General features: G+C 45.2%; 1 protein-coding gene across 1 annotated transcript; it reads right to left on the bottom strand.

The window, feature by feature from the left end:
• Window positions 1–17,390: 17,390 nt before the first annotated feature.
• On the bottom strand, window positions 17,391–17,618 carry N7489_003657 (uncharacterized protein; the record flags this gene model as incomplete). The annotated part of the gene is made up of 2 exons (XM_056709409.1): window positions 17,391–17,424; window positions 17,467–17,618. The coding sequence occupies 2 exons, from the start codon at window positions 17,616–17,618 to the stop codon at window positions 17,391–17,393; spliced, it is 186 nt and encodes a 61-aa protein (XP_056567830.1).
• Between the last annotated feature and the right edge of the window lie 903 nt (window positions 17,619–18,521).

Raw genomic sequence — 18,521 nt, 5'->3', positions numbered from 1 at the left:
GAAGCTATACTAGAAGGTAGTAACGGCGCGTATATAAGTATTACTATCCTTAGTATATAGTTTAGCTAGTTTAGCCTCGCTAAAGAGGGTATAGATAAAGGGGGTAGGTCGTAGACTATAAGGGACTATATAGTTAGACTCTAGAGCTAGAAATATAGGAGGGAATAGTAGAATATACTAAATAAGTAGCCGGTGGCCTAGCTATAGAATATATAGTTTATATATACCCCTTTAAAGAGGGCGTTACTATCCTTATTAATAGTAATATAGTAGGACTAGAAAGCGTATTAGCGGAGGGAGTAATTATAGTAGGCCTAGTTATAAAGCGCGACGCGGCTAAATCGCTAACCGAAGAGGGCTATAACGCTATTAGTATAGCCGGGGACCTAGTAAACCTTAAGGTCATACTCGTTACGGACCTAGTCGATATAGGGACTAAACTAGTTAACGGATAAGGTATAGATAAGTTCCCTAGGAGAGCCGGCGAGGTTAACTATAGGGTTACCCTATCGGTCTAGGAACCGCTACGCGGCTAAAGAAATCGTTAGTATAGTGTATAGACGTATACTTAGGCTATAGCTTATAATACTTACCGCGTAATAGTGGTATAGGGGATATAACTAGCTTAATACTATTAGCTATAATAAAGGTTACTATATACGAGTACTAGGTAGGTGTAGTGTGAAAAGGAGTGATAAAAAGTAATAAGAAAGCGAGGTTAAGGTAGTTAGCTAGGCGACTCTAGGCTATTATATATATAGGTAAGGATAAAAGGGCTAATAAGATAGTATCTAGTAAGAGAGTGAGGCAATTAGGTAGTGAAACCTCTAGATATTTACTCTCTTACTACTATTAACTCTCTTACTACCTATACCTATCGAATAGTTAACCTATTAAGTTAGACTACTAAGTATAGGGCTAATATATAAGCTGTAAGTGGAATATAGGTGCTATATAGCTACTACTAGTGATATACTAACTCTATTCGACCCTATAGTTCCCTAAATTAGTTAATCTACGTTACTACTAACGCCGGTTTACCTTACCGGGCTCTATAAGTATCACCCTCTACTAGCACGATAGAGGACTAGCTAGAGAGTTAGTTTAATACCGTTCTTAGAGCGGTATAAGATAGTAATAGAGGAGACACTAAGGAGGAGAGTAACGATAAAGGTATACTTATATCTTATACGTATAATAGGATAGTATTAATAGGGATAGCTACGAACCGAGACGAACTACTACCTGACGGGAACCTAAGTATTAGGCTACTAGATAAGTTATTAGTACCGATTAGTAAGGATATATACTAGATACTAATTATAGACTATATACTAATATATATAGTAGATAACTTATGAGAGTATTAGGCCTAGGAACGACTAGGTACGACCCGGCTCCTATCCGAGGTATTAATATATCTAGGGAGTATTAAGGATTCGTAACACCTAAATATTAACTAGTATACGGACGATAGAGGGGCCTATAAGGTATAAATACCGATAGACCTAGCGGGCTATATCGCTATATACGGATAACGCTTTAGTATCTAAGCTATAAGTATCGATCGCTATAAATAATACGTTATAGGGCTAGCGGTCTTCGAGACCTATAAGGTTATAGTTAATATAGACGGTTCTATACTTTTCGATAGCGTATATATATACTACGTATTCCGAGGTAACTATACTAGTTATTTATTTATACGTAGGGTCCCGGACTAGGCACTATAGGTCTTTATAACCTCTACCCCGACGTATAAGTTTAGATATAGGGTGCTAAAGGGCGGTTTAGCTAGCGATTATAATTAACTATAGGCTTTAGGCGAGGAAGTATAAGATTGTGTATTATAATCCTAGGGGAGGATTCTAGTGGAGCACACCGACCTAGGTAGATAGACCTAAAAGTCTTTATAGTAGCTTTAATTCTATAATATATACACAGATCCTACTTTTGATATAATATAGATATTCGACCGTATAGTATAATCCGCGTACACTACTTAAGAGGGTGCTTAGATATCGGAATCCTCTAGAGGATGCTCTAGAGGATTCTAGGCGTATATAATACTCCTAAGGATCCTCTAGAGGGTGCTCCCGAGGATTCTAGGCGTATATAATACTCCTAAGGATCCTCTAGAGGGTGCTCCTAGGGATTCTAGGCGTATATAATACTCCTAAGGATCCTCTAGAGGGTGCTCCTAGGGATTCTAGGCGTATATAATGCTCCTAAGGATCCTCTAGAGGGTCCTCTTAAGGATTCCTAGTATAATACTATACAATAAATCTATAAGGAAGTCTATTAATAATATATATATATATATATATATCCTTAAACGTACCCTATAATAATATACCAATTTTATAGGTAGATAGATATAGGTATTAATACTTAAACCGCTGTTAAATATTCTATTTATAACGTATACGCTAGGTGTAGAGCCGTATAGAGAATGATATATATCCGAATATCCTATTACGGTCCGGGTACTAATTATAGTATAAATCGACTTAACTACGTATATAATAGGACTACTAGATAGTTTAGAACGGGCTAGATTCTATATATACTTAGATAACGGCCTATAGCTTATAGTATCTATATAGAAAGGTCCTCCTCGGCTTCGTCGTCTACTAGGTCTAGCTCTTAGGCGGCGTGTTTAAGCTTAGTAATATAGGCGTTAAGGACCGCCCGATCCTAGCTAACCTAGCGACGTACCTAATCTACCTACTCTCTAGCGTGCTATAGATTTCGAATAGGCTTAGTGTATAGGCTCCGGGTGACTAGGGACTTATATAGGGGTAAAGTAGGTAGTGCTTGTAGTCTAGGCCTAGGCTAGGCTATATTAGAGCGCGGCGTGCTATTAGGCGATAAAAGAGTAGTAGGTTTAGATAGCGAGCGTACTTTACGATACTTAGACTACGTATTCTAGGAAAGCGGGATAGGTATCACCGACTATTAGAGCGTTATATAGCGAGAGGTAGGAGTATAACTAATCTATAGCCCCTACTAGAGAGGAATAATAATCTTAGCGCCTAGGGCCTAAGTGATAAAGTACTAGGCGACGCTATCCGGTATATCGGTATAGAAGGAGTAGGAATCACTACTACCGTTAAAAGCGTAGTTTATATATACACTACTAAATAATACCTAGGAGTTAGAGAGGATAGCGACGATATACGACTAGAATAGTCTATTACTCCGTATATAGGAGGCGTATCGGTCGGAGGGGTTAACTACGACGCTAAACCGCTAACCTAAGGCCGAGCGGATCGATAGTCTCCCTAACTTTATATTCTGGTAATGAGGCTAGCTAGACGCCTTATATCGCTAATCTAGGTGCGGGGAGTCGGTATAGATCAACGCCTAGCACTCTCTCTCCTAGCCTAAAGAGTTAGGATTGGATACTAGATCGCTATAGGTATCGAGACTATACGATACTAGGCTCGGTAAGGGCGTTATAATAGAGTTAGACTAGCCGAGGACTAAGAAACTATTAATAGGGTGAAGGTATAGGGACTAGCGGAATACTTACCTAGATAAGTTAGCGGCCGGACCGAGGTAAGAGAAGGTAGGAGCTAAGGGCTCGGTGAAGGTTAAGTTACTATCGGAGGGGAATTAGAGTGTAAACGTTTAGGGGTTTAGGCTTCTGTATACTAAAGAGCTTCCTATGTCCTCCGGGACTGTAGTATCCGGTTGTTATAAAGGAGTGAGTTTTGCTATTTGGTAGAGCTGTGTACACAATGATCTCTCTATGACCTAGTGTAACCACTCTCTTACCGGAGTAGTCTTTGTACACGTAAGCAAGGTCAGGATAATCTATCTAGTAAGTGTGGAAATCTTCCAGATCATGTGTGAGAGTCTTGCTAGAACCAGTGTCAAGCAACCAGTCATTGGTCCTATCCACCGAGCTTGCCGCGGCGACGACCATGTTGCTTTGTCCTTCCTATCTCTGAGCTCTCTGAATTGCTTTTGAATAAGCCCAGAGATTACCGGATGGTTCCTATAAAGATGGGGGTGTCTCGCTAAGATAAGCGCATCTCTTTGCAGTATGCGGTCCGAATCCGTAGAAAGAACACATATTGCTATCGTCCTTCTGGGTGGTGCTATTGCGCATCTCGCGAGCGTAGTCATGAATGTCTTTGTCGTTAGTAGGTTGCTTCCGGAGACCTTTCTTCTTCTTCTTTGTAGTGCTATTAATAGCATTAGGGTCTTTGGCGGGTTAGGTGCTGTCGTTACCGGTGTTGTGACCGCTTTAGCCACCTCGGTTTCCTCCACGACTATCTCGGTTTCCACCGCCACCTCGGCTACCACGGCTAGCATTGGAAGCTGCATTTGAAACTCCTTCTATGACTGCTACTGCCTATAGTGCCTTCTAGTATTCTTCTACCTTCTCGAGCGTCATCTTCTTCGGTTCCACTTTGCTAGCTTCCTCTGTAATAAAGTGAACCTTCTTGACTTCTAATTTGAGGTTGGTAAGAACCTGTGATAAAGCGTGTGTAGGGTGAGGAGCTGCCTTAAATCTAGCAAGCATATGATACTACTTCTGATACTCCTTAATGTACTCGCTTGCCGAGCTGTAATCCGATCTCTTTATCTTATCGAATTTGCGTATCTCCAGAAATGCTATCTAAAGCATATCACTCCCTTAAGTTATTGTTATAAGCTTATTATATATTTTATCCGTATACTTCGGTGTTTTTAATAGGTTGCGGATCTTGCTTTGTAGAATAGTGTCGATCTGGCCGTATATCTAACTTGCTACCAAGCGGGACTAATACTTCTATCTCTTATATACGGGGTTTGATTTATCTGGTCTAGGAATGTCGCTATCGAGCAGCCACTCTAGCGTATAGGGGATTAGCTGATAAACAATAGCCTATCTCTATATACGGGGGTTAGCGTCGTTGTGCTCGAGCGCCTTCACCTTCTGCAGTTTTATTATAGCAATTTCAGGGAGACCATGTCCCTAATAAGAGGGTTTCTTGTCTTCGTTATCGCTGTTATCGTCGTTATTAGTGAAGCGAATCGGGTTATTAACGGACGGAATCGATATGCGGGGTGCGGGGATGCGAGGAATGGGGATGGGATTCAAAGGGTCAGCTATCACATCGAGGGGATGAGGGTTGGTGTCCCTCTCATTGCCACTGTCGATGTCAGCCATGCTGTCGAATTCCCAATGTAAAAGGCTTAACGGAGCTTTTAAATCCGGCGTGAAAGTGTAAAGCTTGACGGAGCTTTAGAATCCGGCGGGGTCGAAGGCTTCCTGGATGCTGATTGGTCGAATGGTCGGCCGTGCAGAGTTTTCTCCGCATAAAAGTGGAGACAAACTACGGTGCGGGCCGAGATCGACGACAGGGTTTAGGTAAAAGCGCTTCAAAAGAACGAGTTGTCAGTGGTCCCGCTGACAAGTAAGGTGCTCATAACCTCATGGAAATGCTACGATGCTAATCAATGGAGAAAGTATCGTATGTATTGAGATGGATAGAGAGGGAAAAGAAGAGACTGAAGGTGAGAGGCTGTCTGGGACTATCTACCTGTGGTGGCATCACGTGATGTCACGTGATCCACCTAACACAATGTCCGGTTTATGGTATTCGAAACCAAGGGGTTGAAATGTGTAGACTGTTTCCTGATCATCTCGTGATATATTGAGATATGCTGCAACTGTATTAAATTGCTTCCATTTATAATTCCGTTACGTAATGATAGTGAAAATGATCTTGACAAGTGTGTTTTAGACGATAGGTGCGTAGAAAATGGAGTCTTCCTTCTTCATCTGGAAATTCCCGCACACTACCCATCTTGCTTTGAAACCATATACCTTATTGTCTTTCGTGACTTTGAGATCATATACCTATTGGCTTGGAAGCGGAGTGATTCCTGGCGGTCTTCGAACAATGTCGAAAGTGTCTTTTGCATAGAGATCATCAATCTGACTCTCTATGGCAGCTTGCCATCTATCTGCAAATTTAGACTTCAGAGCTTGCTTGTAGGACTGAGGGATGTCGACATCTTTGACATGAAGCGGCTTGCTGTCATAAATGAAGGGAGTGCTTTACTTAGCAAGAACCTTCGACACTGCCAGCCTTCCTCTCTGTGTGTCCTGCTTATCCTGCGCATCCTGTCCAGATCCCTCACCAGCACTATTATTACCCTGCGGAACGTCCGGTCTCACGCGTATTATCTTCGTCTTCGGTTTCGGTGGAGGGTTCGGTCTCGGGGGACGTAGGGGGTTCTCGGGGAAGCCGTAGCGCTCCGGTGAGCGTCTCGTGCGGCTTGAACGGCGGGGAATGAACTGCGGAATTGTCTCGTCGCTGCTGATTGTGACGACGGACGGCTGACGATCCTGTTGAATCATGATCTGATCGTTCTCGATCGTGGAAACATCACGAGAAATCTCTTCTCGCGGCTGTGAAAACTCCTCTTCTTGTTGTTGAAAAGGCTCCTGAGAAATCTCTTCATGTTGTTGAGAAATGGATTGAGAAGGCTCTTCCTCTCTGTGAGAGAGAGCTTCATGAGAAATCTCTTGCTGAGTGTGTAGAACTGGTTGTAAAACTGGTCTCGGAGTCTCATGCTGCGGTGTATCCTCTCTGAATGCACCTGGTAAATGTAGTGTTGGTGATTTAACAACTGCTGCTGGCGGTGTGAGATCTCGCTGCATTGGTGTCTCTTCCTCTTGGTAAGAAAACACCTGTCTCTCTTCTTGCTGAGAAACTGCCTGTCTCTCTTCCTGCGGAGAGACTGCCTGTCTGGCTGGTGTATGTGAAATGGGCTCATAAGCTTCCTCACTGTCGTCACGCTCGATCGACTGGTGAATAGGGGATTCCGGGATCACTTCCAGCACTAGAGGCTTTGTAGCTTGCTTTCTAGGCTGAGGTGGTGGTGGAGGAAGAACTGACACTTCCACACTGAGCTGATCCATGTGCTTTCTGATCAATTCCCGAGCTTGGGGTTGGAGCGTAGGACGTTGTGTAGCCTGCTGTGTATCGTGCGGTGTAGCCTGCTGTTTAGACTGCTGTTTAGCCTGTTGCATCGGCTGTCTCTTTGCTGGCTTTTGGAAGATAGGCTGTCGAATTGGAGATATATCCTCGACTTCCTGGATCCTGGTTGACACTTTGGGTGTTTCAAATGACTGTTTACCCTTTTCAATCTGGGTTGTTGCCGGTCCTCCTTCTTCGTAAAGTGCTCCGGTGTCGTCGTCCGAATCAGGGTCTTTTGGTGCTGGCTTTCTAGCCGGTGCCAGACCCCCTTCTGGTCGTCATCCGATCCAGTGTTCTTGTCCAGTTTGTCTGGGAAAGTGACGTCCCGGGAACGTACAATTTCTTTCGTGATAGGATTCCATACCTTGAAGATATGGCCGTTTTCTCCTTCGTAACCAATCAGATGTCCCCGGAATGCTCGTGCTCCTAACTTCTCTGACTGAACACGAGTCTCTCTTGGAATGTAGACAAAAACAATTGCTCCCCATGCACGAAGGTTGTGAGTAATTCAGCAGATAGGATATTATAGTCTGGTATAGACTATAACCGTTTTGGGAAGTTATCTTATATAATCTTATATAATAGGATTATATAAGATATAATCAATAGGTTATACTTATCCTAAATAGGAAGGAAAGACGTTGTATGTGAAGCAGATAAATTTTTAAGAAGTAAGTTACATTTCATCAAGGGTCGAAATCAGACATGTTTTTATACCTTTTTAGGAGGCAAATCTGAGATAATCTGTGATATCTTTATGATACCTTTATTATCACATTATGATACTAGGAGGCAAGTTATATTATTAATTCTTACCATATAGTGCATACCTAAGGTATCCTTAGATAGTACCGGTAAGTTAATATAACTATTATCACCCTCCATAGTATGCCTTACTATATACACTATTATACCAACATAGTCCTACCGAGAACGATAGCGAGGTCTAGGTGACTACGAAGATACTTCACGATATATAGCATTACTTTATAGTCAGAAAACGTCGGTTTTGCCAGTCTATATTGAAGACGGGTCATAGTAAAACGGATATCAGGTCTCGGCTTGATAGCTAGCTAGTTTAGTATACTAACAATGGACTGATACTAGTTAAAAGCTTCGTCATCGAGAACGTTTATAGTATCTACTAGGGTTTCTCTCTATATAGCTAGTAGGGGTGTCTCTTTCTATCTAGAGATATTGGTAGTGCGGAGAACCTTTTGGATATAGGCTATCTAGGACATTGTGATAGTCCTTTTAGTATAGTCTCTATATAATATATAGTTCAAATACTACTTCGGTTCACTAAGGTCTTTTATATTATAGAACTAGCGAAGTGCATCGATAACTTGCTATATATCTTTATCCTACGGCGCGGTAATAATAAAGTCATCTATATAGATCATTATGATAGTCAAATTCATACCTTTACCTTTTATATAGATATAGGGGTTATCTTTAAGCGGATAAAAACTAATTTAGCGTAGCTTACTATCTATCTCTTTATTCTAAAGGTAAGCTAAGTCCCTTAGTCCGAAAAGCGCCTAGTTTAGCGTGCACACCTATTGGTTCTTATCACTAGTAGCATTAGCGTGTTTAAAGCTAGTAGGTTGTCTTATAAAGATAGTCTCTACGTCTTCACGTGAAGCATTCAGATATACTACGGTAAAATCTACCTATCTCTATTTAAGACTATAGATAGCGATAAGAGTAAATATTATCTTAATCATACATTCCGCCACAATAGGGGCGTACGTCTCTCTACCATCCTTCTCCTAGAAGTTGCCGTAGACTACCTAACGTGCCTTGAAGCCGTACACTTCGTCACGTGTGTTGGTTTTCATAGTAAATCCCTACTATCCGGGTAGAATTTTGGCTTTCGGCGGTTTAAGGATCAAGCTCTATATCCCCTTTGCTGCTAGATCATCAAGCTATTTTTATATAGTATCTTCCTATTAAGTCCAAAAAGGGCTTTTCTAGGCTTGCTTATAGGTAGATGGTAAATCAACGTCCTTTGCATGCAATAGCCTTCTATCATAAAGGAATGGCTCATTGATATTAACCTTTTCCGCTGATATAGTAGCTGCGGTAGCACCATATCCCGTACTTCTAGGTCCCGTAGACCCCTTTCCACCTCCCTCTATCAAGTTATTACCGCCTGAGTCCTTCGCTTTTACTCTCGTGGTAGCTCGCTGTGCGTCTCGGTCTCGCTTCTCATGCTTAACGGCGAGCAGCTTCTGCTTCGGGTCATAGTATCGCTCGGGGGGTATTCCGATGTTCGCTCGTCTCGATCGTCGGGGAGGGGGGGGAACCGGCGTAGTAGGGTCTTATGTAATTAGGTCAGGCGAGGATTCAATTGAGATGATCTCACGACTTGGTGATATCTCTGATCTCGCTGTGATAGGCGTGTTTTCATTGCTGGAAGGTGTATCCTGTGCTATCTCTGCAGCCTGTATGATCTCACGACGCGGTGACACACTGGCTTGCTGTGTAGAGACAGACTACTAAGGAGCTTGCTGAGTTAGAGAGGAGAAAGGGTATTGATAATCCGCTCTCTGTCTTTCCGGGGAAGGTGTAGTGTTATCTGATGTAGCTATCTTAGAGCTCTGCTCGGCGATTGCAGATTTCTCAATTCTGTCAGCTTCTTCATGAACCTTCTTCATACCCTCGGTTAACTGAGAAATTTGGGCTGAAAATGCGCGGAGTCTCTCTCCGAAATCAGTCCTTCTCTGATGAATTGGGGTAGCTTGCTGTGAAGCTTCCTGTTAAACGGTCTGTTTAGGCGTATTGGCGAAGTCCAGTCTTGCTCCAGACATGATAGGCTCTTCATGAACAATGGGTAAACGGGTTTGAAAAAGCTTACGCTGACGCACGGGGGTGCGGCAATAGCCTTTTGCTGCGGTTTCTCACGCGGTGTCTCTAGCATAGTAGAGGCACTCCCATAAATGGTAGGAAGGTGAATTGTAGACGGTGTGATAGGTGTCTGTATAAATCTCTGCTAAGCTGGCGTCTATACTAGCTACACGGGCTATACGCGTACAATCTGCTGTTGCTACTTAGGTGCAGAGTCTTCCTCGTCATTTATGAGCGAAATTGGCATAAAGCCGACAATATCATCACTATCATCCGTTAGTCCTTTGGGATCAGGACGGGGTTAAACTAGCATTGGTCCTATATCATCTTTATCACTGATGGAAGGAAGAAGCTACGCAGTGGAATATGCAACTCAGAGAAATAAATGGATGGACTCTGGAGAGGAGAAAAGAAGAAGAGAGAGGGGGAAGCTATCTGCATACATGAGGAAAGTCCTGGGAAGCGGGGAGTCACGTGATAAGCACGTGACCACCCCAACACCCCCCTTCAGGACTGACCTAGATACCCCCATTCCTGCTCTCCATACAAAAACCTCTCTTTTTTTTTTTTTTTCAACATGCAGTCTTTACTGCCTTTCCTGCGTATCATTACACTCCTTTCTCCATTGGTAAATTGCATGTAGATCACTAAAGACCTAGCATGTGCACAAATCTGTCATGTGCTTCCTTATCGAGAGCTTTTGTGAACCCGTCCGCCACATTGTGCATCGTATCAACACGTAGCAGATTGATCTTCTCTCTGAAGATCGCGTCCTTGACGAAGAACCAGCGCATGTCAAGCCATCTTGTGCTGTTTTTGTAAGAGCGCTTTCCCATAAGAAGCTGGGTGTTGATGTTATCCGTCAAGATAACGATGGGTTTTGCTGCATTCGGCAGGTTCAATGCGGTGGCGATTTTCATCAGCCATTGGGCATCCCTTGCCGGTCTGTCAAGAGCGCACCACTCCGCTGCTGTCGAAGATGGTGCCATAATTATCTGCTTCCGTGAATACCACCTGATTGGTGTACCGCCGAAGAACCAGATAGCCCCCTCTGTGGACTTCGTATCAGGCCAGTCCCCATGTGAGGCGTCTGCATATGCAAAGAAAGTTGTATCCTGGATTCTTCCGAGCGTTATGCACAGCTCTGTTGTCCCTTTTAGGTATCTGTAGACTTGTCGGACAGCTTGCATATCATTGGTGGTGGGAGCTGCAGAACGGTGTTGTAATTTCATGACCGCGAACTTGATATCCGGTCTGGTCTCCACGGTGAGCCAGTTCAGTCTTCCAATGAGAGATCTGTATAATGTATGGTCTTCATCATATAAACGGCTCTCCGGGTCATCATTGTCCTCCCATTTCCGGCATGGTGACAGCGGGATAGGGGTTGGTGTGCATGACTGCAGTTCTGCAAGACGTAGCGCTTCCAGGGTGTAAGCTTTCTGAGACATTGTAATGGTCTTCTTACTATAATCCCGAGAAATGGCGCTGCCGAGAAAGCGAGAAGGCTCTCCCATGTCTTTGATTTCGAACTGCTCCTTTGTCTGGTGATAAATCTGCTGCACTTCCGCATCTGTTGGTGCGGCAGCAATGAAATCATCCATATGAACTAGCAAAAACCATGCTGTTTCGCCTTGACCTTTCATGTAGACACAGGGATCGTCATCGAGTGCGTAAAAATCAATCTTGTTCAATCTGGTATCCAGCTCTTTGTTCCATAGAGCTGCTGAGTCCCGAAGTCCGTACAGAGCTTGTTTCAATTGACAAACCCAGCCTTTGATTCCAATGTCCGGCTCATGGTACTCGAAACCAAGCGGTTGAAATGTGTAGACTGTCTCCTGATCATCTCGTGATGCATTCAGATATGCTGCAACTGCATTAAATTGCTTCCATTTGTAATTCCGTTGCGCAATGATAGTGAAAATGATCTTGACAAGTGTGTTTTGGACGACGGGTGCGTAGAAAATGGAGTCTTCCTTCTTCATCTAGAAGTTCCCGCACACTACCCATCTTGCTTTGAAACCATATACCTCATTGTCTTTTGTGACTTTGAGATCATATACCCATTGGCTTGGAAGCGGAGTGATTCCTGGCGGTCTTCGAACAATGTCGAAAGTGTCTTTTGCATAGAGATCATCAATCTGACTCTCCATGGCAGCTTGCCATCTGTCTGCAAATTTGGACTTCAGAGCTTGCTTGTAGGACTGAGGGATGTCGACATCTTTGACATGAAGCGGCTTGCCGTCATAAATGAAGGGAGTGCTTTGCTTAGCAAGAACCTTCGACACTGCCAGCCTTCCTCTCTGTGTGTCCTGCCTATCCTGTGTATCCTGCGCCTGTCCAGATCCCTCGCCAGCACTGTTATTTCCCTGCGGAACGTCCGGTCTCACGCGTATTATCTTCGTCTTCGGTTTCGGTGGAGGATTCGGTCTCGGGGGACGTAGGGGGTTCTCGGGGAAGCCGTAGCGCTCCGGTGAGCGTCTCGTGCGGCTTGAACGGCGGGGAATGAACTGCGGAATTGTCTCGTCGCTGCTGATTGTGACGACGGACGGCTGACGGTCCTGTTGAATCATGATCTGATCGTTCTCGATCGTGGAAACATCACGAGAAATCTCTTCTCGCGGCTGTGAAAATTCCTCTTCTTGTTGCTGAAAAGGCTCCTGAGAAATCTCTTCCTGTTGTCGATGAAAAGTGGACTGAGAAGGCTCTTCCTCTCTGTGAGAGAGAGCTTCATGAGAAATCTCTTGCTGAGTGTGTAAAATTGGTCTTGGAGTCTCCTGCTGCGGTGTATCCTCTCTGAATGCACCTGGCAAATGCAGTGTTGGTGATTTAATAACTGCTGCTGGCGGTGTGAGATCTCGCTGAATTGGTGTCTCTTCCTCTCGGTAAGAAAACACCTGTCTCTCTTCCTGCTGAGAGACCACCTGTCTCTCTTCCTGCTGAGAAACTGCCTGTTTGATTGGTTTGTGTGTAAAGGTCTCATAAGCTTCCTCACTGTCGTCACGCTCGATCGACTGGTGAATGGGGGATTCCGGGATCACTTCTAGCACTAGAGGCTTTGTAGCTTGCTTTCTAGGCTGAGGTGGTGGTGGAGGAAGAACTGACACTTCCACACTGAGCTGATCCATGTGCTTTCTGATTAATTCCCGAGCTTGGGGTTGGAGCGTAGGACGTTGTGTAGCCTGCTGTGTATTGTGCGGTGTAGCCTGCTGTGAAGACTGCTGTTTAGCCTGTTGTATCGGCTGTCTCTTTGCTGGCTTTTGGAAGATAGGCTGTCGAATTGGAGATATGTCCTCGACTTCCTGGATCCTGGTTGACACTTTGGGTGTTGGTGGCATAGTCCATGCTCTTCCCGGTGTGTTCGGTCCCACTGAGGGTTGCTTTTGCTGAATTGCTGGCTTTGTTGGACCTTGAATGGCAGGTTCTGGCTTCCTGTTGGTAATGACAACCTGCGGAACTAGCCTTGGTTGAATCCTGGGTCTTTCAAATGGCTGTTTACCCTTTTCAATCTGGGGTCCTCCCTCTTCATAGATTGCTCCGGTGTCGTCATTGTCCGAATCAGGGTCTTTTGGTGCTGGCTTTCTAGCCGGTGCTAGACCCCCCTTCTCATCGTCATCCGGACCCCTGTTCTTATCCAGTTTGTCTGGGAAAGTGACGTCCCGGGAGCGTACAATCTCTTTTGTGACAGGATTCCATACCTTGAAGATATGGCCGTTTTCTCCTTCGTAACCAATCAGATGTCCCCGGAATGCTCGTGCTCCTGACTTCTCTGACTGAACACGAGTCTCTCTTGGAATGTAGACAAAAACAATTGCTCCCCATGCACGAAGGTGCTTCAGATTGACCTTCGTTTCTCCCATACCGAGGTCTTGCTGCCAGGTAATGATTGGAGTCTTGCCGGTTTTGGGGTTTACCAGGCGGTTGTGAATGTAAATGGCGGTATTCACACGAAAAGGCCAGAGAGAGTCTGGAAGCTTAGCATCCATGTTCATCGTCCTCTATGTTTGATTGATATAGCCTCCCATGCGCTCCGCTACACCATTGGGCTCAGGTGTGTACGCGGGTGTGAGTTCAAAAATCATTCCCTCACTCTCCCCCCATGTCTGGAATTTGTGGAATTCGCTTCCTCCGTCAATGCGCCAGATAGCTGGCTATCTGCCGCGGAGAAGCTTCTGCCGCTTGCAGAATTTGATCATGTATTCCGCAATCTCATCTTTGGTGCGAAAACAGGGGCCCTCGGTGTATCGGGTGCAGTCGTCCACAATGGGAACCCAATATTTCTCTCCACCGGGTCCGGGGGATTCATGGTCTGGGTGTCAGCATGAAATTTCATGCCAGGCTTTTCAATACGTCGTTGTTTGTCTCTCGAGATCCGTTTCTTCGCTTTCCCGAGCTGACATGCTTCACAATCAAAGTCGTAAAGCTCAACCTGGTCATCCTCATCAAGAAGAATAGCGTCCGCCAAAGAAGCTTTGATGTGCGGTTTGCCGACATGTCCTAGACGTCTGTGTATTTCGTACGTAGAGACTGCCTTACTGACTCTGTCAAGGTCTTCGTCTTCATCGTCAGATTCAGAGCCAGAGTTAGGCTCGTAAAAATGCGTCTTTTGGACCTTGGTTGAAATCTCTGTTTTCATATCTTCTTTCTTCGTGTTCATGTCTTCGGCTTCGCTCTTCACACCATGAAAAAGCGGGCCGTCAATCCATGGAAGTCTGCTGACCTTCTTCACTAGGCCGACCTCCTCCCGGTTTGCACGTACAAGCTTTGACGTGATCGGGTCATGATAAATCCCATGATCTGCTTCTAGTGCATTCGTAGAAAGCAGTCTATCTTTGGTTGATGGATCATGGTAGGCAGAAACAAGGATTGTTCTCACTTTTCCAGTCGAAGTCTTGATCTGGACTGGGGCCTTACCATATGCCATTGCGAATTGAACATTGCCATTAGCATTGGTATAGCTGTATGGCGTTTCTCCAGCTTTGTACTTAGTGTATTCATAAAAGTCTTCACGGTGACCAGTGATGGTTTTGGAAGCACCACTGTCCAGCATCCACATCTCATCTGCGGAGCGTGCGGAGTTTGCGCGAGCTACACCAGCCTTGCCTTCGTTCTTCTTATTATTTGCTAACCGCTTTGCAATGCCGTAACACCAGACATTCTTCACCGGTTTCCACCCTTCGAAAATGAGATCTTCCATAAGGTGGTAGCATGTCTTTGCTGGATGACCTTCGATGCCACAGTGGGGACATTCGCAGCCATTGACGTACTACGGTTGTTGGTTTCTTTGTTATTCCGCCCACTGGTCGATAGTCTTTCCTTTTGCTGGACCGTTTTTGAAGAAAGACTCTCCCTCTGTCTTTATGTCTGTCTTGGTATCCGACGAAGCATTGTGTCCGCCGCCGCCGCGGCCTTTTCCGCCACGACCGCGTCCCCTTCCACCGCCGCCGCGCTGGTTCTCTGTCTTCCGCGCTGCGTTTGCTGTGGTGGAGGTGCTTGATGAAGCAGGTGTATCACGAGCTTCCACAATTAGCTTTTTGCATAAGCTGTTGAAGTCGTCCTTCGTGACGCTCTCTGGAATGGTATCCTTCATTGTCTGGTAGGTGAACTTCACCGAATCCAGTTCTCCTTCGAGATCATAAAGCATGATAAACATTGCACCAAAAGGGTGCGGCTCTACCTTATGTAGGCCCAGTTGGTTGTACTGCGTCTGATACGCCGTGATGTAGGCGTCAGCGCTGGAGAAATCTGATCTCCGGATCTTATGAAACTTGATGACTTCACGTCTGACATTGTCTGTAATTTCTGCACCACGAACGAGAGTCTCCACTTCGCGCATCATGACATCTGCACGATGTGGAAAGGCTTCCACTCCTCCTTCGAGAATGGTGATGATCTCTTGATCTAGCAGACTCTCAATCCATCCACAGGCAATTTTTGACCAGTATTCCCAAATGTCGTACTCGGGGTCTGTCTCCTGCGGTCGGGGCAGTTTGTAATTGGCCACTTTGTCGATGCGGACCATACTGAGTCCGTTCTCGATCTGGCGTTTCCATCTGGCAAGATTGCTACCATCCAGCAACAACTTAATGCCTTTGTTCAATTTGATTTCCTTCTCCTCCGGGAGGTTTGTGCCCTGGGTCCGAATCGCTCGTTTCGCTGCGCCGGTGGAGGAAGAAGGTTGGGAGCGAGGTGCGGGGAGAGAGCGTGATGAGCCCTCACCGGCGTTGTCATCCTCGAAATCAGTCATGTTGACTGGCTAAGAAATGCAGAGTCTTCTCGATGAAAGATCTCCGGTCAGAAGTAGAGAGACGCGTCTTCGCTGACTCTCGCTGAGAAATGCAGAGTTTTCACGATGGAAAAATCTCTGTTTTTGACAATGCAGAGCTCTCTTGATGAGAAATCTCTGATAAAGAAATGCGGCCTGTGATGATATTGATGATCTTCACTACCTTGTTGATGATGGATTCGATGATCCGGTTGGTGGGGTGCGGGACGGGCCGAAGCGCGACCCACAGTGAAAATTTGAATTCTGATTCGCTCAGTTAAAATTGATGAAAATTGATGAATTTGATGATGCTCGGAGTCCTCGAGCAAAGGGCTTCATAACCTGATGGAAGGAAGAAGCTACGCAGTGGAATATGCAACTCAGAGAAATAAATGGATGGACTCTGGAGAGGAGAAAAGAAGAAGAGAGAGGGGGAAGCTATCTGCATACACATGAGGAAGTCCTGGGAAGCGGGGGATCACGTGATAAGCACGTGACCACCCCAACAACTAGTTACGGAATTAACTAGCTATCTATCTCTAATAGAGCTTCGTGCACTATTTATAAGGAAAGATATATTAGTAGGTAGTAAAGACGGCATTATTAAGAAACTACTATCTTCGTCTTCGTCGATTAGTGCGAAGTGAGACTGATTTAAAGTCTCCTTCTCTTCTAAAGTGAGCTTATCCTAAAGCTCTTTCACTTTATCTTAAAGCCTCTGTCTGCGTTCTTCCTCTGATATTCCCGTTTTCTCGCGCTAATTCTGTCTGCGTTCTTCCTCTGATATTCCCGTTTTCTCGCGCTGATTCTGTCTGCGTTCTTCCTCTGATATTCCCTTTTTCTCGCGCTGAGTCTGTCTGCGTTCTTCCTCTGATATTCCCGTTTTCTCGCGCTGATTCTGTCTGCGTTCTTCCTCTGATATTCTCGTACTCTCGATAATACTATCGGAAGGATATATGATGGCGGCAACGAGAACAGGGACAGAGAAAAGACTGGCTGCATTCACTATCTGACAGATGACTAGGGAGGAAGAAGGAAGAGAGAGGAAGGCAGACAGAGAGAGAGCTGGAGACAAACAACACAGGCATGACTAGCCTGAACAAACAGGCAGCCAGCCAGGTCACATGACCCAGGCTCTAACACCCCCCTTAGGCCAGACATCCTCCAACAAACACTCTCCTCGCCCCCCCCCATAATAAAAGAAAAAAATCACTATTTCCAGTATCAAATTCACCACCAGTATCACGTCCAGTATCACTTCTTTCCATCCTTTACATCCTTCTTCTCTATTCGTGCTATAGCGTAGCACCAGACTTCCGGGAATGGCTCCTATCCATTATAAACGAATTCTTCTAGTAGATGGTAGCATACCTTTGCAGGATGACCTTCGAGACCGCAGTGGGTGCACTTGCTTTCAAAGTACTGAGGCTGCTGATAGCGCTGGCGTTCAGCCTATTCGTCAATGTCAGCTCCTTTCGGGGGTGCTCTACGAAGCTGCTTCTCGGGTTCCTCCTTTGCTTCATCTTTGTCATCAACTTTGTCATCTTCCTTCGGCTTCCGCTAGTCATTTCCACGTCTAATACGGCCTCCACGACCGCGCTGTCCACGTCCGCCGCGTGAAGAAGACGGCGACGAAGAGCGGTTTGTCTTCGCCGGTGACGAAGAACGGGCTATCTTCGTACTTCTATTTCTAGAGATCGTCTCCTCCGTAATTGTGTTCGATTCAATAATCAGCTCTTTGTAGTATTCACCAAAGTTATTTATCGTGGTTTCGGTCGGGACTTGGCGTTTCAGAGTATTAAAAGTGAAGTTCACGCTCGGGAGTTCTTTACGAAGTGCGTGAAGTATGGTGTAAAGTGCAGTAAAAGGGTGCGGTGCGATACCATAACGTCCGAGAATGTTAAATTGCCTCTGATAAGCTATAATGTAGTCCTTCGCCGTAGTGTAATTCTCTCGTTTCAATTTATCGAATTTCAAGACCTCCGCACCGACGTTTAAAACCTTATTATCACCGCTCACAATCCGGGTGATCTCCTTCATCAAGTTATTAGCGTACTCCGGGAATTGTTGAATTGAACCTTCGAGGATAGTCGTGATTTCATTGTCTAGTGTCGACGAGATCCAGCTAAGGGTGTAGACAGACCAGTAGTACTAGGTATCGTACTCCGGGTCGTCTTCCTTTGGTTTCGGTAGGTTGAAATTCATAACGTTCTCGATCCGCGTCATCCGTAGTCTATTCGTGATTTCGCGCTTCTAGCGTATAAAGTTCGATCTATCAACGCGTAAGGTGCATACTTTCATCCATTTCACATCAGCTTTCTTACCAAGGCGGGTTCCTTGCGTAAGACGAGGTTGGGGTTGGGGTGTAGGGAGCCGACGAGAGCTCTCCCCGCGGGATCCAGATCTAGATCTAGTGTTAGACATCT

This window comes from Penicillium chrysogenum, assembly GCF_028827035.1.
Source record: "Penicillium chrysogenum strain IBT 35668 chromosome Unknown utg000002l_segment0_segment0, whole genome shotgun sequence".
NCBI classification, from domain to species: domain Eukaryota; kingdom Fungi; phylum Ascomycota; class Eurotiomycetes; order Eurotiales; family Aspergillaceae; genus Penicillium; species Penicillium chrysogenum.
Note: the sequence above shows the minus strand (reverse complement) of the source record. Positions and strands in the feature narration are given on the sequence as shown.